At 41.1% G+C, this 23770-nt stretch overlaps 1 protein-coding gene across 1 annotated transcript in view; it reads left to right on the plus strand.

Annotated features, from left to right (window-relative positions):
* LOC133765336 (F-box only protein 7-like) overlaps window positions 1-16095 on the plus strand; it is a 31881-nt gene extending 15786 nt beyond the window's left edge. The window contains 3 exon segments of the mRNA XM_062198922.1: window positions 12466-12570; window positions 15428-15830; window positions 15833-16095. Coding sequence (XP_062054906.1) covers window positions 12466-12570; window positions 15428-15830; window positions 15833-16095 — 771 coding nt within the window.
* The last annotated feature ends 7675 nt before the right edge of the window (window positions 16096-23770 follow it).

Raw genomic sequence — 23770 nt, forward strand, 5'->3', positions numbered from 1 at the left:
AATGCATTTGGGATATGGACTTCACCTTTCACCTTGTCGTTGTCTCTCATTATTTTATGATTCATGATAACGACTCCACCCCTTCTTTCCAAAAATGTGTGGCACCTGCTTCGGAAGCAAGGTGAGTCAATCTGAAGAGGAGCAGGGTGCCAAAGGGTTGATTCACTCCCCAGACCATGGAGGAGACAATTACAGAATTAAAGGCTGCAACTTCAGTTGTGGGGGTAATGGCTTATACAGTGTTTTAGGCAAGCTCACCACCTGTGACGCAACAGGAAATTCACCTTAATTTTTTTATTCAAACACCTACACTACCCTTGTCTTAACCTGTTGGGTATGGATTCTAATCAGTCAAAAAGTCTGTGACCAACCTAAGAAGTTCTGGACAAGTGTAAAGTAGGACAAAGATCAGCAACCTACGCTTAGGATCACTCCTATTTAATTTTTATTAGAACAAGTCCACTAGGGTAGCCAAATTCTTTGGGTAAGAGTTCTAGGAGGCTCAGAAGATACAGATCAAGTACAATCAAATATGTTCTATTTACAATGTTATAATTACCTCGTACATTTGTGTTTCAGAAAAAGTCCATTATGAAACTTGAAATAAATGCTAAAAAGTCAAACAAACAAAATAAATATCACTTTAATGTACCTGTTTGTTTTTTAATAATCTAATTCGATGAGGTGGCCCCTGATTTCATTTGTACAAAATAAAAATGTGTTAAGGCTGGCGCCGCGGCTCAATAGGCTAATCCTCCGCCTTGAGGCACCGGCACACGGGGTTCTAGTCCCGGTCAGGGCACTGATTCTGTCCCGGCTGCCCCTCTTCCAGGCCAGCTCTCTGCTGTGGCCAGGGAGTGCAGTGGAGGATGGCCCAAGTGCTTGAGCTCTGCACCCCATGGGAGACCAGGAGAAGCACCTGGCTCCTGCCATCGGATCAGCATGGTGCGCCGGTCGCAGCACGCCGGCTGTGGCGGCCATTGGAGGGTGAACCAACGGCAAAAGGAAGACCTTTCTCTCTGTCTCTCTCTCACTGTCCACTCTGCCTGTCCAAAAAAAAAAAATTTGAGGTAGGTCAAGCCTAATTTGATCTTTAGTTCATTCAGGTATTGTACCTGGCAAGTGATTCAGAGCTTTGTTTTCCATATGAGGTTGAATAGGTTTATATTCTCTTTTGTAAGAATGATGAAATTGTCTTTCTCTACCAAGTAAGTCTTCATTAGGTCTAAGGTCTTTTTCTCAGACATCTCACTTTACATCTCACTTTTTCCACATGAAGATTGGGTAGAAAGTGACAAAAGGGTGCTTCTATTGTTTTGGTAGAGGGTTGGTTGGTTCATGTTTTGAAATGCCACATGACCATCTTCAAATGTCAATCAACAGAGCTTCAGTAATGTGTTATGTTGAAGTGCAAACAATAAAAATTGTGGAAAAAAGACTAAGAACAGCCACCTTCTCTTATTGTCTGACATGGAAGAAGGAGACTGGAGAACAAAGAGTTGGAAATAAGTGGGATGTAACTAATATTCTGAGTCAAGTTTACAGATCAATAAATAGAAAACAATGGAAATGATTGAACAGAGAAGAACACAGAGTGTGTATGAAAGGTGCTCATTCCTTACACAAGTCTTGTCATTTGTTTTTAACTAAAGTGATTGTTCATTTCTAGGCTTTTAGAGCATGTGACAGTCTTGGAAGACTTCAAACAGACGAGCTTTTGTTTGTTTAGTATAGAGTTGAGGTATTATATTCTGAGAAATTACTGCCTTGACAGCAACACTTAATATTTTAATAGAAAGGATTGTGAATCTCCTCAGTACAGATGTTTGATTCTTATCTTTAATATAAAGACAGTGCATGTTCTCGGTAGCTGAAGTTGGCATTACTAAGTCCCCCAAAACCCACTAAAAATGATAACTTATTTTCCCTATTCTACTTCTGAGCAAGTTGGGAAATAATAGATACAGAGGCCAAATTGTGATTTTATTCCAATTAGAGGGCAGGTTGGAGAAATGGACTTTAAGCTTGTTATTAGGTGGATTTACTACTGTTGAACTGAGGTTTAGGTAGACTTACTGAGCAGTGGCAGCAATGGGGAAAAAGATAAACAGAAGCAGGGCCTTTCTAGGTAGTACCTTAGCAATGCAGAGGAGTGCAGAGAAGACTCAACTCTCATGAGAAATATCTGGAAAGTGGGCAGAATGAAACCACTTATCCTTCGAATTTCCCATATTAAGTCAGCCACCTCCCTAAATAAAGAATAACTAAATAAGAAAGATTCAGTTATACAATTTGAATCCTTTTCATAGGGGGGAAATACCAAAGTTTGGAAGAATTGTTCTTGGCCTACACTTGCTAATAATGTATATAATGAATGGTCATGGACACATGGACACGTCATGTGTTTGTGTGTGTGCATATATGTGTGCTGGAAGATGCTTTATATGGGAACTGCTTTAAGGGGATGTTAATAATAGAAGAACTAGTTTATTTGTTTTGTTACAGGGACCTTGGTTTTAGTGGTGGGAGCTATTCCTTTCCCTTCCAAATGATTGATTTTCTATAGATTGTTACATAGTAAATCTTATCACATCACTCCCTTGCTAAAATACCCCTAATGGCTTCCCTATGTAGTTAGACTATAAAACAAATTCTTTGAGAAGGATACAAGGCCTCCAAGGCCTACACAATGTGGGCCTTGCTTTCTCTTATCTCATTTCCTTTCTTTCTTTTTTATTTGACAGGTAGACAGTGAGAGAGAGAGAAAGAGAGAAAGGTCTTCCTCCCGTTGGTTCACTCCCCAAATGGCCACCAAGGCCGGTGCTATACCGACCAGAAGCCAAGAGCCAGGTGCTTCTTTCTGGTCTCCCACACAAGTGCAGGAGCCAAGGACTTGGGCCATCCTCCACTGCCCTTTCGAGCCACAGCAGAGAGCTGGACTGGAAGAGGAGCAACCGGGACTAGAACCCGGCGCCCATATGGGATGCCAGCGCCACAGGCAGAGGATTAACCAAGCGAGCCACAGTGCCGGCCCCTTTCATTTCCTTTCAATCACTCTGTTCCAGAACAGTAGCATTTTGGTGTTCATCATTATACTATTTTTTAAAAAAAAAATTGTGTACATCGAGCTTATTTCACTTACAGTATAATTTCTGCTCCCTTTGCCTGGAATCTTGGTATGTATGGGTCCTTCTTGTTGTTCAAGTATTTGCTCAGGTGTCACTTCCTCAGAAAGGCCATCCTTGATCACCTCGTCAAAAGTAACCATCCAGACACATAGTCATGTGGTTGTTCTATTCTCTGCACAGCACTTTCTGCAATCAAACATTTTCATTGGTTGGTTACTAATTTTGCTTCTCCCATCACAGTGGATGGAAAGCTCAACTAACCCAGCAACCCTGTCCACCTTGCTCAGTATTCTAGACCCCAGTCATAGGAGCTCAACAAGTATTTGGTGAACGAGCAACTACCTCCATCATTGCATTACTGCTGAACATAAAAATCACTCTGTGTATACAGCAATTAGCTCAGAGGCCACGCCAAGGTATAATGTCATTTTTGGATATACATGAAAGCCAGGATGCATTTCCTAACAAACTTATTGTCAGGTAAGAAACATAAATGAAAACATTAACCAACATATCTTAACAAACTTAAGAGCAATCATGAGAATTTCAGGAAACTTCAAGAAATGTCACTGGCTAAAAGATTTTAATGACTAGCTGAAGTTCATAAGTGTTAAAACCAATTTTTATTATCCATTTCTTATTTTATCAAAAGTAGTTGTACTGGAAAGATTGGCATGGGAACAGACCTACAGCCATGTATCTGGATCTAAAACATTGTGTATAAACACTAGGGCATTATGCAGATTTCAAAAACCAGGCTTATTATTGCTTGGGCATAATTAGCTGGTGGGTTCAAAGTACTTTTAAGTTTAAGACATGGAGCTTGGATTTCTTTTTTTTGGATCAGCTAACATACATGGATCTTTTGGTCCACATATGTGCAGATCACTTGAATCTCTTCCCTTTTCCAGAATGAATGGCTTTTTCATTGCCAACACGTGTTAAACTCCCATTTATTAAATTCTATGTCATGCCTGACCTTAAGGAATACAGATTAATATAGACTATGCCTCAGCAATCTCTGGGGGTCTATACCGAATTCCTAGACTTAGCTTAAGGATTATCCTCTTTTATATTAATATGAAGTGGTCCAAATATGGGCATAACAGTGCAACATACCAGGGAAAGTGTGTCAAAGCTCTATTTTGATATTGTCAGTTTGATTCTACAAGCTATCAGCTCTAAAACTTCTAGATGTTGGTGCCAGATTGGTGAATAAAGATTGGCATGTCTTAATCAAAAGGGTATAATCTAAATTCACCTTTAAGCTATGGTACTATTTAAGGAAGCACATAAGTAATATTTTCCTGTCTGTTGAAAACAACAAAAGGATTCAATAAACTCTCTTCTTCAGGGGACTGTGCCTTAGGACCTGGTCTCTCTATTCATATCACAAAATCTCTTCCTAAGTTCCCCCTCACAAATGGAACTCATTGTCTTAGAGGCCATGTCGTACAAGTTGGCCTTAAGTTTGTGTTTTATTCTCTGTGCCAAGGAACAGAAAGTAAAGAAGTAGAGTTTGTGGAAAGGAATTAAGATAAAATTACTTACTTCCATGTTTTTTTTTTCCCATAACGTGTAAAAAATGTTAAGTTAGCTATCATCCTTAGTGGACATTAGCTGTCATTCAATGAGGACAAGGATTTTGTCTTATTCATTGATGTGACTAGAAAAATATCTACTAAAAGGTCACTAGATATTTCTTGAAAAATAAAACTGATACATTGAAAAAGACTTTAAACTCTGTCACAGTCATCTGAGTCAGAGTTCATTTGTCTCTGATAAAGAAATCCTTCTGCCTTGGGCCTCAGGTCAAATCAGAAGAGGATCTTCCATCCTAATGAGGTATTTTCCAGCTCAGATCCATGTGACACTCATCATTTTTCACTTGCAAACACATTATAGCTTGTGGAACAGAAAGTGTGATCATATGTCCCTGCCAACACGTGTTAGATTGTGAACAGGTCCAGTAGATTGTGAACAGGTCCAGAGATAAACCACCAGATAAATCTTTCACCTGTTGCATCATTTAGGAAAATCATTTACCAGACAGAGAAGGAGTCTAGTTTTTTCTTGCACGCAAGGGGTAGGTGAGTTCATACAAGGGGATATGCTCCAGGATTTTTGTTGCATTTCAGATACTGCAGTTCAATCACAAATTAGTCAGAGGTGAACTGTGGTCAGCTCCCCTAGAGCAGCATCCTATTGCATTCCCATCAGAAAATCCAAAGATTAAATCACCTTTGACCGGACTTCAGAAAATTTCACTCACTATTGAGGAGATATGATGGGAAAAATCATGTAAATAGGTAACATTAATTTCCTTTAAGAATTAGCTTTTCTTCTAATTGTAGCTCCAGGTCTTTACACAAACACAAACTGATAAAACACAGATAATCCCAAGAAACGTGCTACAAATATATTGTAGATGCTTGGTTGGACTTAACGCTCCATTCTGCCACTGAGTTATTAAGAATCAACCAAAATGTCCATTCATGAATAAACAGATTTTAAAAGAATGTGACTTATGAGGGAACTTTAAACAGTTGGTAGAAAAACAGAATCAACAGATAAAAATAAAAATTGTAAACCTCATTTCTCCATAAAAGTTCATAAAGTTCAAGACTTTTTAAGCAAGTATACCAGCCATTAGTACTGAAGTTCCCAGGAACTTAAACATGTCAGTGGAGTCTTTTTTACATTACTAACTAAGGAAAAATGATGTCCATTACAACAGGAAATGAAAAGAAGTCAGAGGAACCAAATCAGGACTTTCAGGTGGATTTGTAATTATTTCCCATCAAAACTCTCACAAAATCACCCTTGTTCAACAAGAGGAATGAGCAGAATATTATTGTGTTGGAAGATGGCTCTTTGATGAAGCTCTCCTCAGCATTTTCTGCTAGTACTCTGCCTTTGTCAAAACACTCTCATACTAAGTAGGTGTTATTCTATGGCCCTCTAAAACGTCAGCAAAGTGTCTTAGAATCCAAAACAAGTGTATTCCTGACTTTTGGTTGGTCTTGATTGGTGTGCTTTTGCTTTGATTGAACCAATTCTACCCCTTGGTAGTCACTGCTTTGTGCTTTGTCTTTAGGATTGTACTGGTAAAGCCACATTTCATCTCCTGTTCCAATTCTTGTTAGACATACTTCAAAATTTTGATCTCACTCTCCCTTCCCTTCCCCTCCCCTCCTCTTCTCTCCCCTCCTCTCCTCTCCGCTCCTCTCCTCTTTTGTCCTCTCCTTTTCTCTTCTCCTGTCCCCTCCCCTTCCCTCCTCTCCCCTCTCCTCTCCTCCCCTCCTCTCCTCTTCACTCCTCTCCTCTTTCTTTTCCTACTCTTTCCATTTTTTTTAATCCATCTATTTTTTATTAATATAAACAACTGATTTTGTGGATTTCATGGATACAACTCTAAGAATATAATGATGCTTCCCTCACTATCTTCCTTTCTATATTTTATTCTTTAAATTTTTGCAACAACATACTTTCAGTTTACTTTATAATCACAGGTTTCATTCCACAGCTTATATATTGTTCAACAAGTAAAAAAGTAAAAAGACTACTGTTCTGTAAGAATATAGACAAGTGCTATAAACAATAATCAAATCACAAGATGTCAATTTCACTCTTGCACTCAGATTTTTTTTTAGCACTCTATATATATTAGCTACAACAAATCAGAAAATGCATGATGTTTGTCTTTTTGGGTTTGGCTTATTTCACTAAGCATATTGATCTCTGGTTGCACAGAATTTCATTCTTTTTATGAATGAGTAGTATTCCATTGTGTATGAATACCACATTTTCTTTACCCAGTCATCAGATGATTGACATATGGGTTGATTCCATATCTTAGCTATTGTGAATTGAGTTGCTGTAAACATGGGGTACAGATAACTTATGTTTTTCAAGTCAGAATTATGTAAGATGAACCAATTGAAATGTCTGTGATGTTGACTATTGTTGCTGCTGTTAATTGTTGGTCTTCTTTTACTAAAGTATTAATATTAATTTTTCCTTACAATTTGCTATAAGTGGTAGGTTACTGAGGGCTCCATCTTCAATATCGATAATCTTACAACTTCTTATGTGCACACTTCTTGTGTGCATTTATAAAGTTCTGATTACTTTGGGATGCTGCCTCCATCAATTCTTCATAAATCATTGTGATTTCATCAATCTTCCACCCACGCTTTATCTCCAATTTGATGTTTATTCTTGCTTCAGTATTAACATAATTCATGTCTGTATGAAATGGACTCTTTGCAAATTGATGTCTTATCCTTCTTAGTGCTCAAAGTAGATCCTGATTAGATATGTACAAGCCATTTTTATTTGTTGAATATTATGATTAGTGGTGCATTAAATCTGTGACTATAGAGTGGATTGAAACTATGTTTTTGCAAAAATTGAAGAAAAAAGATAGGAAGGACTTTGAAGGATGGAGAGGGGTTTGGAGGAAAATGTGGTTATCTTCTTAGAATGTACCTATGAAATACATGAAATGTCTTCTCTTTATATAAATAAAAATAAAAACTAAATAAAAGGGAACTTTAACATTATAAAAAGACATTAATTTGAGTGCATTTTGGTTCAAAAATTAGAAGTCCTGAATAGTTTTTCATAATATAATTTTTTCATGAACTTTTTGAAGACTCCTCATTTATGCACAATGGAATATTCAACGAAAAATTTGAAATACTATCATTGAAGTAATAAAATTTGTGGAAACTGAAACTAGCTGATATCAAAAGAGTAAATAATAGAATAAAGATCACTAGACTCAATGAAGAGGGGTGAGGATAGTGAAATGTTGGATTGTGGACACCAAAACATCATTAAAAGAAGGAATTAGACCTAGTGTTTTATAGCAAAATGGATTCACTATAGTCTACCAAAATTAAATACATATTCATCAATAATCAAAGGAGAAGAGTTTGAAGGTTCCCACTGTATAGAAAAGATAAATGATACAGGAGAGAAGCATTCTAATGAAGACAATTTGATCATTATATACTGTATACGTGTATGGCATTTTCACATTGTACACCAAAAATATATACAAGTATTATATATAAATTAAAATAAAAGGAGAATATTCCTGAGCATAAAAAATTCTTTGGCAATATTCTTATCAATAAAAAATATGTTAAGCAAAAAAAAAAAAAGAAATAGCTAACCTTTTCTTACACATGAAATCTAAAGTCTTTAAGATGCAAGGGATTAATGTTTATTGCAGCTCAATTCACAATAGCTAAGACCTGGAACCAACCCAAATGCCCATCAAAAGTAGAATGGATAAAGAAATTATGGGACATGTACTCCATAGAATACTATAAAACAGTAAGAAACAATGAAAACCGGTCATTTGCAACAAGATGGAGGAATCTGGAAATCATCATGCTGAGCGAATTAAGCCAGTCCCAAAGAGACAAATATCATTTGTTTTCCCTGATCGGTGACAACTGAGCACCAAAGGGGAAACCTGTTGAAGTGAAATGGACTCTATAAGAAACAATGACCTGATCAGCTCTTGTCCTGACTCTAAATGTACAGTGTAACACTTTAACCTTTTTAGCATTTGTTGTTGTTGTTGTTGTTCTAGTACTGGTGGTTGAACTCTGTAATTAACACACAATTATTCTTAGGTGTTTAAATTTTAACTGAAAAGTGATCCCTGTTAAATATAAGAATGGAAAAAGAGAGGGAGGAGATGTATAATTTGGGAAATACTCAATTGGACTTGCCCCAAATGGTGGAGTTAGAAATGTGCCAGGGGATTCCAACACAATCCCATCAAGGTGACATGTACAAATGCCATCTCACTAGTCCAAGTGATCAATTTCAGTTCACAATTGATGGCTCTGATAGGTCTAAGAGTCAAAGGGATCACACAAACAAGAAAAGTGTCTGCTAATACTAACTGATATAATCAAAAAGGGAGAGAAGGATCCAACATGGGAAGCGGGATACACAGCAGACTCATAGAATGGCAGATGTCCTAAACAACACTCTGGCCTCAGAATCAGCCCTCAAGGCATTCAGATCTGGCTGAAGAGCCCATGAGAGTATTGTAGGCATGGAAAGCCAAGATACCATGGAAAAGAAAAAAAAGAAGAAGACCTAAATGAAAGATCTCTGCGAGTGAGATCCCAGTGGAAAGAACGGGGCCATCAAAGAAGGAGGTATCTTTTTTCTGAAGGGAGGAGAAAACTTCCACTTTGACTATGACCCTATCGGAATAAGATCAAAGTCAGCGAACTCTAAAGGCTTCCATAGCCCTGGCAACTCATGACTAGAGCCTAGGGAGATTACTGATGCCATGAACAGGAGTGTCAAATTGTTAAGTCAGCAACAGGAGTCACTGTGTACTTACATCCCATGTGGGATCTGTCCTTAATGTGTTGTCTAATGTGCAGTGACGCTATAACTAGTACTGAAACAGTATTTTTACACTTTGTTTCTCTGTGTGGGTACAAACTGTTGAGATCTTTACTAATTATATACTGAATCGATCTTCTGTATATAAAGATAATTGGAAATGAAAAAAAAAACAACCTGGTGTTAAATTGGAAATGGCATAGAAAATTAATTAATTTTTAAAAAAAAATTATGTAGGATCTCTGTCTTTAATGTGCTGTACACTGTTATTTAATGCTATAACTAGTACTCCAACAGTATTTTTTTCACTTTGTGTTGCTATATGGGGGCAAACTGTTGAAATCTTTACCTAATATATACTAAACTGATCTTCTGCATATAAAGAGAATTGAAAATGAATCTTGATGTGAATGGAAGGGGAGAGGGAGCGGGAGAAGGGAGGGATGCGGGTGGGAGGGAAGTTATGGGAAGGGGGAAGCCATTGTAACCCATAAGCTGTACTTTGGAAATTTATATTCATTAAATAAAAGTTTAATAAATGAAAAAAACTGATCAATAAATTATAAAAAAAAGAGAGAGATTATGTAGCTTTTCATCTAAAGAGAAAACTACTCATGTCTTTTCCTGTTACTCCCTTCTCAGTTTTGTGCCAATTTCTGAAATACATACAGAATATGCTCACGGAACCAAACAGGTTTCTGTGAACATCTTTGGTCTGTCATGAATTTTCAATGCTTAGAATAGATGAATAAGGGTTATGAGAGATCTGTAAAACAGTACTTAAGAAATGAAGAATGGTTGATTTCATTAAAAAATTTTAAATGTTTCCTACTAATGAATTATTTGATTATTAGTTTTTACTAAGATTTTCTTTGAGATATTTGATACTTTTCTTGCTAATTACTTCTTCTGGGCTTCCAGCTATAAATAAAATATATTCAGTTAATTTTAAATTAAACATTAGTTTAGGAAATAAAACTATAAATGTAGAAGAAGCCATAACAGGAAATATTTGAAATCTTCAGTAAATAAATATTTCTTAGCACAAACCAAACCAAACCAAACCGAAAATGACACAACTCACAGAATTGAAAAATGGTAAGAAACTAAAATGTCAGGTCATAAATTGGGAACAAGTATGACAAATTGTATCTGATAAATAACCCTCACAACTGAATAAGGAGATGATGAACATTAAGCACAGACTTCACTGAAGATGATATCTGAAATGCATAGAGGTACATAAAAAGATGCTCCACATTAGAGGCATCAAGGAATTGCAAACCACACTGCAGAAGAATAGCCCTGCAAACCTTCAAGCGTGACTACAATTCAAAAGACCAGCACTTCTCAGTGATGGGAAGCACATGTAGCAATTATAAATCTCATATATTAGAGTGGGGCTTCAAAACAATACCACTGCCTGACAAAACAGCTCAGCAGTTCATTACATACTTATCACGTGACACAGCATTCCCAATCCTCAGTATTTTACAAACTGAAATTAAAGCACATATCCACAAGCAGGTTGTTATTTATTTATTTGTGGTAGTAGATTTTTTTAAAAAATTTATTTATTTTATTTGAAAGAGAGTGACAGAGGGAGAAGAGAGGAGATGAGAGAGAGAGAATGAGGAGAGAGAGAGAGAGAGAATCTTCAATTTACTGACTCACTCTGTAAAAGGCTGCAATGACTGGAGCTGGGCTATGTCAAAGCCAGGACCCAGAAACTCCATCCAGGTCTCCCATATGGGTAGCAGGGGACCAAGCACTGAGGCCACCCTCCACTATTCTCCCAGGCACATTAGCCGAGAGCTAGATCAGAAGCAGAGCAGCTAGGACTCAAACTGCTGCCAGGCAACAGGCAGCAGTTTAGCTTGCTGAGACAACAGCAGCCCTATGGTAACAGATTTGAAAAATAATAATTCTGGGCCAGCACTGTGGCATAATCGTTTAAGCAACCAGGATGAAGCTCTTGGCTCCTGGCTTCAGCCTAGCCCAGCTCTGGTTGTTGTGGCTATCTGGGGAGTGAACCATCAGATGGAAGATCTTTCTCCTCTCTGTCTTTCCCTCTCTATCACTGTAACTCTGATTTTCAAATAAACAAATAAATCTTTTCTAAGAAAAGAAAAATAATTCCAAGCAGAAAATAAGCTAGATAAACTTATGAAGGGCTAAATAACTTATATTATGTCATACAAAAGAAATAACTTAGCAATTAAAGGAACAGATTCCTATACAATCAATGACATAAACAAATAAATTATTATGCTGATTTGAAGAAGTCAGGTACAAAAGACTACATCTGTCAGTAATGACAGAAAGGAGATCAGTATTTGGCAAGGAGTTGGGATAAGGTATGGAGAATTTAAATCTTTATCACTGTGGCTGAAGTTTTGGCCTGGCATGTTAAACCGTCATCCGCAACCCCAACATCTCATATGAGTGCCAGTTTGAGTCCCGGCTGCTCCATTTCCAATCCAGCTCCCTGCTAATGCAACTGGGAAAGCAACAGAGGAAGTACTTGGGCCTCTGCACCCACATGGGAGACCCAGATGAGGCTCCTGGCTCCTGACTTTAGCCTGACCCAGCCCCAGCCACTTCTGCCATTTAGGGAGTGATCAGTGATGGAAGATTCTCTCTCTCTCTCTCTCTCTCTCTCTCTCTCTCTCTCTCTCTAACTCTGCCTTTCAAATAAAGAGATAAATTTGAGAAAATAAATCTATATAATCATTGTGGTGTTGGTTACATGACTAGACACATTTGTCAAAGCTCATTGGGCTACACATTTTAAATAGGTACATTTTTGTTATGTATACACATTTTAAATGGGTACATTTTTGTTATGTATAAACTATGACTCAATAAAATTCATGAAAAAACTAAGTTAACATGTCAGGACTACATGAAGAGATACTAAAAAGTTACTTTACTTCCCCTTTTCTTTTTTCAGGCCATGTCCATGTTTTTGGCAGTAGGAGTTCATTTTTTAGAAGCTGCTACCACAGAGGGCACTGAAACAGTTGTGATTAACCTCATGCAGTTGTTCGAATTTCATGTATTTAAAATCAACCAAAATTTAAAACTCACTTCCTCCATCACATTAGCCTCATTTTCAAGAGATGAAAATTTCAAGGTGACCAGAAGATATTGTATAGGAAAATGTAGACATTCTTAGTATATTTCCATTCTCACATAAACTAGAAAGTGCTGGCCAACAAGAATATATTTATGGGGGCTGGCGCTATGGCATAGCTGGTAAAGCCACTGCCTGTAGTGCCGGCATCCCATATGGGCGCCCATTCGAGTCTTGGCTTCTCCATTACTGATCCAGCCCTCTGCTGTGGCTGGGAAAGCAGTAGAAGATGGCCCAAGTCCTTGGGCCCTTGCATCTGTGTGGGAGACCTGGAAGAAGCTCTTGGCTCCTGGCTTCTGATCTGTGCAGCCCTGGCTGTTGCGACCATCTGGGGAGTTAACCAGCAGATGGAAGACCTCTCTCTCTCTCTCTCTCTCTCTGCCACTCCTCTCTCTGTGTAACTCTTACTTTCAAATAAAATAAATACATCTTTAAAAAGAATATATTTATGAATAATTTTATAAGCAAATAGTACAAAATTTGAAAGCCTTTGATTCACAAAAATCACTTTTCATTAGATGGGCAAGACAGGGCGTTTCCCCACAGCCCCATGGAGAGAATAAAAGTATCTTAGAGTGAGCAGCAGACTTAGAGTCATCCAAGGTTGGACTGAGTGTGAGCATAATAAAAATGGGACTCAGTGGGTGTCACAAAGTTCAGGACAAGGTGTTAGCCCACAAGGACAGAGAGCGTCCAAGATCAATGACCTCTCAGAGGTTGTCAGCAAGTACAGGGAACAGGCAGACCAGGAATCCTTCTTAGAATTGTAGGACAATAGGCAAGGTGCCTCACATCCAGGTCACCTTAAAAAGAGGGAAAGAGGAACATGTAAAGGGAGTAAAAGTTTCTAGAATTTGACTGGGGGCTACTTAAGGGAGACATGTGTTTGAAACAGATGATCAGGTTACCATCAAGACAAAGTTGTCATCGTCAGTAGAAATGGGCTTTGTGGGTCTAGTGATTAAGATGGCTGCTTAAGCACCATGATCTACATCAGAGTTCCTTGGTTCAAGCCCTGGCGGCAGCTCCTGACTCCAGCTTCCTATTAATGCAGACCCTGTGAGGCAGTGGCGATAGCCCATGTGATTGGGTTTTCCCACTCACATCAGAGACCTGATTTGAGTTCTTGACTCCTCATTTTGGCTCCAACTAGGGATCATTTTTGGCATTTGGGGATTGAATCTATGGATGGAAGCTTTCCCAGTATCTCTATGTCTCAAATAAATCAAAATAAATAAGCCATATAATCTAAAGTAAGTTCAGTTAAAAAAAAAAGAAAAAAAAAGAAAAATAGACTGCTGTATCTCGAAAAATACACCCAACTTCAACAAATCGGAAGTTTTCTTGGGGTCAGCATTGTGGCATAGCAAATTAGGCTGCTGCTTGCAGTACTGCTCGCATTCCATAAAGGAGCACTGATTCAAGTCCCAGATGCTCTGCTTCCCATTGAGCTCTCTGTTAATGGGCCTGGGAGAACAGCAGAAAATGGCTAAGTTCTTGGGTCCCTGTCATCCACATGGGAGACCTGGATAGAGTCCTGGGGTTCTGGCTTGTGCCTGGTCCAACCTCAGCCACTGAGGTCCTTTGGGGAGAAAACCAGCAGATGAAAGATCTCTCCCTCTCCCTTGCTCTCCCTCTCCTCTCCCTCTCTCTCTCTCTCTCTCTCTCTCTCTCTCTCTCTGTCTCCCTCTCCCTCTCCCTCTCTCTCTCTCTCTTTCTCCCTCTCTTTCCCTTTCCCTCTCTCTCTCCCTCTCTCTCTCTCCCTCTCCCTCCCTCTCTCTCTCCCTCTCCTTCTCTCTCCCCCTCCCCCCACTCCCTCCCTCTCTCTCTTTCTCTCTCTCGCTCTGTCTCCTTCCCCCTCTCGCTCTCTCTCTCTTTCTCCCTCTCTCTCCCTTTCCCTCTCTCCCTCCCTCTCTCTCCCTCCCTCTCTCTCTCCCTCTCCTTCTCTATACCTCTCTCTCCCCCTCCCCCACTCCCTCCCTCTCTCTCTTCTTCTCTCTCCCTCCCCCACTCTCCCTCCCTCTCTCTTCTTCTCTCTCCCTCCCTCCCTCCCTCTCCCTCCCTCTCGCTCTCTCTCCCTCTCTCTCCCCCTCTCTCTCCCTCCCTCTCTCTCTCCCTCTCCTTCTCTCTACCTCTCCCCCTCCCCCTCTCTCTCTTCTTCTCTCCCCCTCTCCCCTCCCCCCACTCCCTCCCTCTCTCTCTTCTTCTCTCTCCCTCCCTCCCTCTCCCTCTCTCTCTCCCTCTCCCTCCCTCTCCCTCTCTCTCTCCCTCTTTCTCCCTCTCTCTCCCTCTCCTTCTCTCTACCGCTCCCTCTCCCTCCCTCTCCCTCCCTCTCCCTCTCCCTCCCTCTCTCTCCCCCCCCCTCCCTCCCTCTCTCTCTACCTCTCTCTCTCTTCCCCTCCCCCCTCCCTCCCTCTCCCTCTCTTCTCTCTCCCCCTCCCTCTCCCTCCCTCTCTGTCCCTTTCTCTCTCCCTCCCTCTCTCTCTCTTCTTCTCTCTCCCTCCCCTCTCCCTCCCTCTCCCTCTCTTCTTCTCTCTCCCTCCCTCCCTCTCCCTCTCTCTCTCCCTCTTTCTCCCTCTCTCTCCCTCTCTCCCTCCCTCTCTCTCTCTCTCCCTCTCGGCCTCTCTGGCCAGCAGTGTGTAGCGGGGCTCATCTTGCACGCTGTCATACTCCCCGCCCTCATCGCAGTCCGTCATCTCCAGGGCAGAGTTGTACCAGTGCAGGGCCTCCTGCCAGTCTCGGCTCCTTTCTGGGCTGAGGTTCTGACCGGTGTCAAAAGCTCGCGCCACCAGGATCATGGACTGTGGAAGCTGAAGCAATTCCAGATGTTGTAGATGTGGAAGAGGGCACGGGCTTCTGTCCCTCAGAACCGATGCTGTGCAGCGACGCCGTGGAGGGGCAGGTGCCACACTCGCTGGAGGCCCTGCATCAGTCAGCTGACTGCTGGAACGCCAGCGATGCCTTGATCTTGTTGCTGCATCTTCTCATGTTGGAGTCAGGGTACATACCTCAGGGGACCGAAGCCAAAGCCCTGTCCATGCCGGAGCAGTGGAAGGCTAGTGGTGTGTACAGGCTGCAGTACACGCATCCCCTCTGTGAGGGAGGCTCTGCTGCGCTCACCTGCCTGCCTCTGGGAAACCTCGTCGTCGTGAACGCTACTCTAAAAATCAACAATGAGATTAAAGTGTGAAAAGATTGCAGCTCCTGCCAGAATCTTTTGTTGGCATAGGAGAACCAGGGGAAAATGCAGCCAAGATATACAGAGATCTTCAGAAGCTCTCCTGCCTCTTCAAAGACCAGCTGGTGTATCCTGTTCTGGCTTTTACTTGGCAAGCCCTGAACTTGCCAAAGACTAATACTTCCCTACGTTGGAGATCCCATCAATTCACTCATCCCTGGGCCTGGGGAGACACCTGGCCAGTTCCCTCCACTCAGACCGCGATTTGATCCAGTTGGCCCACTTCCGGGACCCAACCCCATCTTGCCAGGGCAAGGTGGCCCCAGTGACAGAGTTCCCTTCAGACCCGGCAGGGGTCCGTCCACTGACAGCCATCTGCCATTCATGTGATTGCGTTATAATCTCACGTGTGGAGCCCGATTGGTGTTTTGGTTTGTTAGAATGACAGGTGTCATCTCCTTGGGGTGCTGATGTCTAGTGGTAGTGTTTGCACTCTCAGAAACCTCTCAGTAGATGCGTTTTCAGCTCCAGGCATGGAGTGGCCCGCGGCTTATTCTGCAGCAGGGTTGACCTTGGGGATAGTTGGCTCCTGATTTCCCTGCTCTGGATTCTCCAGTAGATTGAGGTTGTATATGGATGATGTCGGTGCACCTGATTAAAAAGAAATGTAAACTGCAAAAAAAAAAAAAAAAAAAAAGAGCTTTCCCTCCCTCTCCCTCGCTCTCTCCCCTCTCCCTCCCTCCCCCTCCCCCTCCTTCTCTCCCTCACTCTCCCTCCCTCTCCCTCCCTCCCCTAGCTCTTCTTCCCTCTCCCTCCCTCTCCCTCCCTCCCCCTAGCTCTCCCTCCCTCTCCTCCCTTAGCTACTCATAATGCAATACATTTCCTGTCCTTTCATTTCACTTGAAAAAATGTTGGTCAAGGTCTATTAAATTAGTGTTATGATCCACTAGTGTATTAGATACAAGAGCGTAAATTATAGTGAAATAAGCTTTTATTTGGAAATATGGAAAGTGAGAAGAATGACTTAGCATAAATGGTATTGAGTAATAGTTGCTTCATGCTATTTAGATAAACTATTTTTTACAAGGTGAGAGTCATGGGTCTTTAGCAAGTGGATTTATAAAAAGAATGATGTAGTCATTTCTCAATCTTTACAATTTCTAATCTAAAAGAGGAAAGTTCAAAGAGTATGAGAAGAGAAACAAGCTGGTTATTGCTTAGTCTGAAACCAGATACCTAAAGATGAAATGAAGCGGTTGATCATGGAAGAAATGCACATTTAGTTCAAACCAGTGCAGACAATGAGAAAAAGTTGGAAGTGGATTTTGTTCCCGGGATGTAAATGAGAAAGGGGAAAGGAGCTGATCTGGATGGAGCACCTGGTAGCTCCCGAAAGCTGCAAAGCTGGGGCACCACAGAGCGGGCCAGTCTGGTTGCTCACAAAAGAGACCAAAGCTGCAGTTCTTGATCTGGAAATCAGTCTTGCTGAACACTCACAAGCTGGTCAATTGCTTGAGAATATGCACAATAACCACACATATGAGAGGCTGTCCTACAAAAAAATAGCTAGCCAAAGTATTTACAATGGGAAACTAAACTCAGCCACCCAGAAATTCATCAGCTAGAACATTCTCTTCTTTAAGAGTGATATTTTTCAGGGTGTTCTTGTATTGTTTGTATTGGGAATAACTGAAGAGTTGTTAAAAACTAAAATGTCTGAGGCCAGCACTGTGGCATAGTGGGTTAAGCCACCATCTGCAGTACTGGCATCCCAAATGGCTGCTGATTCGATTCCTGGCTGATCCACTTCTGATTCAGCTCCCTGCTGATGCTCCTGGGAAAGCAGTGGAAGATGGCCCAAGTGCTTGGGCCCCAGCCACCACCTGAGAGACCTGGAGGAGGCTTCAGGCTCCTGGCTCCTAGCTTCTGGCTTTGGATTGGCTCAGCTCTGGCCATTGCTGCCCATCTAGGGAGTGAACTGTCAGATGGGGGATCTTTCTCTTTGTCTTTCCCTCTCTCTTTGTAACTGTGTGCTTCAAATAAATAAATAAATAAATCTTTAAAAAATTAAAAAGCCAAAATTTCTCACCGTGATCTTTCAGAATGAATGACCTGGTGGTGTGTATAAAAAGGATGGAAGGGGTCAGTTGTTTGACACAGCAGTTAAAATACTGCTTGGGATGCCTGCATCCCATATTGCAGTGCCTGAGTTTGATTCCTCTTCAGAGTCCAGCTTCTGTAGGTGTGCTGACTGAAAGACAGCAGGTGATGACTCAAGTAGTAGAGTCCCTGCCACCCATGTAGGAGATGTAGACAGAGTTCCAGCTCCTTGCTTCAGCCTGGCCCAGTATTGGCTATTGTGGGCATCTGGCGAGTGCACCAGAAGATAGAAATCTCTCTCTGGCTCTGACACTGTGTCTTCTAAATAAAATGAAAATAAATATATAGTTTAAAGATGAAAGGGAAGGGGAAAAGACCTGAATTTCTAATATGCACACTAACGGAATTCTGATAACACTAAAATGTTAGGCAAATTCTTGTCTGACCCCTGGGAGAATTCTATATGGTGAGTTAATAAATTAATTCAGCAAATATTTTTGAGCCCTGGCAATTGGACTTAGAATTTCATTATTTAGTTACTGTAGCTATGCAATACATTTAATATTTGGTATGCAAATATTTCTTAATTATCTTAATTTTCTAGGATATTTCTAGATAAGCACATGTGTCTGGGAGGTGTAAAGGAAGCTGTACTGTGTGCTAGTTCCTCACTATGACTTCAGTTATGTGATCTTAGTTCAAATCTCAGCTCCAACACTCCCAGTCAGGAAGTTATAAGAATGCAAAGAAAACAGCTTCCATTGGAGGTAGGATCTCTTTCTGGATCCTTCATTGCTGTTCTATTGATCTATTACTGTGCCAATCCTAGATTGTGGCTTTCCAATGGATTCACAATTTATCTCATAATGTCCCTCCTTTTTGTTCTAGGTCCTTCAATTCCTTCATCATGCCCTTGTAGGGTAGGCAAGAGAAGGAGAAAGTCATGAATTATTATTTTCTATTTAAAGCTAAATAAAAAAGCTGAGTCCTCCAGAAGGCGTAAAAGCATCTGCCTCAATTGGAAGCTCAGGTTGTGTTGTCTCCACTCCAAAGGGGCAGCATCCAGATGAGTAGTGTGGTACACTAGGACTAGAAGCCAGACAGCCTGCATCCAAAGGCCTGCTCTGGCACTTACCAGCTTTTTGGCCCTGCACAAGTACTTCCCTGTGCTTCAGTTTTTCTCATCTGTAAAATGAGATAATAGCACTTCTCTCACAGGCTTATTTTTTGGATTGAAAATACACATAAAAATCCTTACAATAGTAGTGCTAAAAACATAGTAAGCAGTCAATACTTGTTGACTATTTAGGTATGGAAATTTCGTACTTGAGCAACTCATAGCAAAACTCATAGCAAAAGGATGCAGATTGTTCAGTGTGGTAATGGAGAGTGAGGGACAAGAAAGGACTTTCCTGGTATGGTGTTAAGCCACAACTTTTGACCCCATTTTGGTCTTGGTAGCTCTATTTCCAATCCGGCTCTCTGCTAATGTGCCTGGGAATACAGCAGAGGATGACGCAAGTACTGGGTCCCTGCCAACCACAGGTGTCTCCTGACTTTGGCCTGATCTAGCTCCAGCTGTCCGTGGCCATAGGGAAGTGAATCAAGGATGGGAAATCTCTTTCTCTCTGTCTCTTCCACTCTCTGTCACTCTACATCCAATAAATGTTAAAAAGTTGATTTACTTCATTTTTCCCCCCCTGGACTTTCATCTGACTAGCTTAGAGTTAGCTATTGATTTATGATTAAATGACAAGGTATTGATGATTTATTGTGATATTTATGATTGGCTTTAACTTATGTTTAGATTAGAAGGGAGCTTTACCACATTCTTTGTTTTTCTTTTGTGATTCTACCATATTTCACAGAAGGAGAAGTAACATGGCAGTGTGATGGTAATTACCATTATCTAAGATATAGTTCCATGTCAACAAATTTTTAAATGGTGATGAGTGTAAAAGGTGTAGATTCCTTGTTTCCCTTATTTTTTAAATTTCTCTCCAAAGTCGCAATCTAAAGAAGAGTTTAATGTTCCAGATCAGTACAGAAATAACCACTAATTGCTTGATCTTGCAATGAAAATGATGGGCAAAAACACCATGTTTTCCTTTCTTGTTCACTGAGGGCCTCCAAAATGATTTTTCCTTAGAGTCTAAACCCTCAGGACCCTCAATATGACTTCTGAGAAGTCATTTCCAGTTGATCAGAATTGACAGGAGAATTAAAACCTGTCAGTCATCTCTAGGTTAGTAATAGCATGTCTGTAAGCAGAAGGCAAAGCATCCTTTGAATACCTCACATATTTTAAAGCTTCTAGCTTAGTAGAAAGAATTTAATGAAAATCTGAAACCTATATAAAGAATTCACTGCAGGATTTTTTTCTGGCTTTAATCCTTGCAATTGGAGACAGTAGAACTGTAGTTCTGCCTTTGTTACCATTAACCTATAATTCTTTTTGGAGATTGGCCTGGGTTTTTCAATATCTCCTTCTAAAGTTTTAGGAATTAATATTCTTTAAAGATTTTTTTTGTTTATTCGAAAGCCAGAGTTACAGAGAGGCAGAGGCAGAGAGAAAGAGATAGAAAGAGAGAGAGAGAGAGAGAGAGAGAGAGAGAGATTGGTTTTCTATCTGCTAGTTCACTCCCCAAAGGCTGCAAAGGCCAGAGCTGCATTGACACAAAGCCAGGAGCCAGGCGCTTCTTCCAGTTCTCCCACATGGGCACAGGGACCCAAGTTCTTGGGCCATCTTTCCCTTTGGCCATAAGCAGAGAGCTGGATGGGAAGTGGAGCAGCTGGGACCTGAACCGGTGCCCATATGGAATGCTTCCACTGCAGGCAGTGGCTTTACCTGCTATGCCACAGCACCTGCCCCAGTTGTAGGAATTAGCCAATTGAATACCTCTAGTGCTTCATGGATTCTATTTGTAAAAAGGGGAGTACAGTTGCTTGAAGCTCTCCAGAAGCTAGTAGCATTCAAAAGCAGAGAGCCTCTGGCTCATCCTACAGCCCTACCCACCTAGTCTTAGTTGTGGACAGTGGAACAGAGCACCTGGATGAAGCCCACACCGAAGAGGAGGGGAGGCGAAGCTTATCTCTCAGACAATATGTGGGGATGAAGTCATAGGTCTCTGTGACCAAGCCATGTATTTAGTCTTACTGATTGCCAAGGCTCTTAGGAATTAGTGACCTGACATTAACTGAGGTCTTCTCAGAAAAAAGGGAGGTGACCTAACAGAATCCACAGTGACCTCACTCTCTCCTCGGGGTTCTACCATGCCCCCAGAGCCCACAGGTGAGTACATTTGAAATTTATGAGTCATAGGCTTTGGTACCCAGGTTTGGGAGTTCACCCCTGCCTCAACTCTTCCCTTACCAGACTAAGAACACTTGTCTTGTGCATTGTGCTACCTTAATTTGTTTTGTCCTTTTAAGTGAAACTTTTTAAAAATATCAACTACTTTGATACTGTATCGCTGTGGGATATTCATCAGGTCTTGCACTTGTAATCAATTGTGCTTACCTGGCATCTCAGTATAGCTTTTTAGTTTCAGGGTTTTATGCTTTAAAAGGGGTGGGGGACTACTTATTATAAATTTAGAACTATATTTCCTGAAATGGCCTTCCAGAGCTACCTCTTCTGAGAATGATTGTGATTCATTTTACACAATTGGCATTTTTCAGTGATATTGTATATAAATAAAAGTTGGAGTAGTAAGGCCAAACTTAACATCAGGCATATGTAATTTTTTTTTAAAAATAATTATTCATGCAAAACAAAAATTCTTTTTTATAAAGTGAACAAATATACCACAGATGTATTTATTCTACCTTCAGATATTTATATATTGGGTTTTATTTTTTTAAAAGATTTATTTATTTGAAAGGCAGAGCTACAAAGAGGCAGAGGCAAAGAGAGAGGTCTTCCAATGGCCAGAGCTGAGCTAATCTGAAGCTAGGAGCCAAGAGCTTCTTCTAGGTCTTCCATGTGGGTTCAGGGACCCAACGAGTTGGGCCATCTTCCACTGCTTTCCCAGGCCATAGCAGAGAGCTGGATCAGAAGTGGAGCAGCCAGGACTCGAACTGGCGTTCATATGGGATGCCAGCACTACAGAAGGCGGCTTTACCAGCTCTGCCACAGTTCTGGCCCCTACATTGGGTTTTCTTTCTTTCTTTTCTTTTCTTTTTTTTAAAAAGATTTATTTATTTATTTGAAAGTCAGAGCTACACAGAGAGAGGAGAGGCAGAGAGAAAGAGGTCTTCCGTCCAATGGTTCACTCCCCAGATGGCCGCAATGGCCGGAGCTGCGCCAATTCGAAGCCAGGAGCTTCCTCCGGGTCTCCCATGTGGGTGCAGGGGCCCAAGGACTTGGGCCATCTTCTACGTCCTCTTCTTCTTCTTCTTTTTTTTTTTTTTGACAGGCAGAGTGGACAGTGAGAGAGAGACAGAGAGAAAGGTCTTCCTTTGCCGTTGGTTCACCCTCCAATGGCCGCCGCAGCTGACGCACTGTGGCCGGTGCACCGCGCTGATCTGAAGCCAGGAGCCAGGTGCTTCTCCTGGTCTCCCATGGGGTGCAGAACTTAAGCACTTGGGCCATCCTCCACTGCACTCCCTGGCCATAGCAGAGAGCTGGCCTGGAAAAGGGGCAACCGGGACAGAATCCAGCGCCCCGACCGGGACTAGAACCCGGTGTGCCGGCGCTGCAAGGTGGAGGATTAGCCTGTTGAGCCACCGCGCTGGCATTATCTTCTACTTCTAACCCAAGGCATAGCAAAGAGTTGGAAGGGAAGAGGAGCAGCCGGGACTAGAACTGGCACCCATTTGGGATGCCCACACTTCAGGCCAGGTCGTTAATCCGCTGCACCACAGCGCCGGCCCCCATTGGGTTTTCTTAAACATAAACCTCCATAAACGCTAACATAAATAATTTCTGCATTTTTTTTCGCTTGAGATTTTTACTGCTCAGGTATTATTGGTCAGTCTCAGTATTCTTATTCATAAAGAGATAGTTTCAAAAGTTTATGGTGAGAGCCCTATAAATAACAGTTTGCTGTAGAAAATGATGTTTTTCCTTAAGTCATATATATTGAAAGTTCATTTTTGTCAATCCTACTTACCTAAGCACCATTAGAATGGAGTCCAAGCATAGCAGAGGTTATTTTTTATAATCAGTTAGGTAGACATTCTCTGATCTCTGAGCCCAACATGACTACAATATAATTTGAAGCACTCGAGAGGTCAATTTTTTTCAATAGTTCCTGTGCTTAGCACAGTAAGAAAGCTATCTACATAGAATAATCAGATAAATAGTATCTGTAGCTAATCAACTAGATTAACTATGGACACTTGCCTAGAATCCCATGCCGCTCTTTACTTCTTAAGAGAATTAAAAATCTTGCTGATGATAGCTAGGGCTTTCCACATAATAGAGAAGTTCAAAGAAAATAGGTCAGGCATTGTGAAGTCTCCAAATGGACAAAACATGGAACCATGATTATTTGAGTGAGTACTGTGGTGCTCCTGTTTAGAATGCAAACAAAAATTCTTTTAGAATGCTTCACTCTTGGCCTCCCATCTCTTGTCTCAACTGCACAATCTTGTCAATAGCAACAGTGCTGCTCACTTGCAAATAAGTTCAGGTGGTTCTGAGAAACAGGGCTCTCCTCTGACAAATGGAGAAATGGAAGGAGAATACAGGCTGGAGCATTGCCTTATGTCCTTGTAATACGGTCATGAAGTTCCAATATATACCAAGGGAATGCCATCATGGAGGACATGATTGGCAAAGTTTGAGTAACATTGTTCCATCCACTAGTTTAAAAGTTTGAAGGAAAATCCAAGTGACAT

The sequence above is a fragment of the Lepus europaeus genome, chromosome 8 (assembly GCF_033115175.1).
Source record: "Lepus europaeus isolate LE1 chromosome 8, mLepTim1.pri, whole genome shotgun sequence".
Classification (NCBI taxonomy): Eukaryota; Metazoa; Chordata; class Mammalia; order Lagomorpha; family Leporidae; genus Lepus; species Lepus europaeus.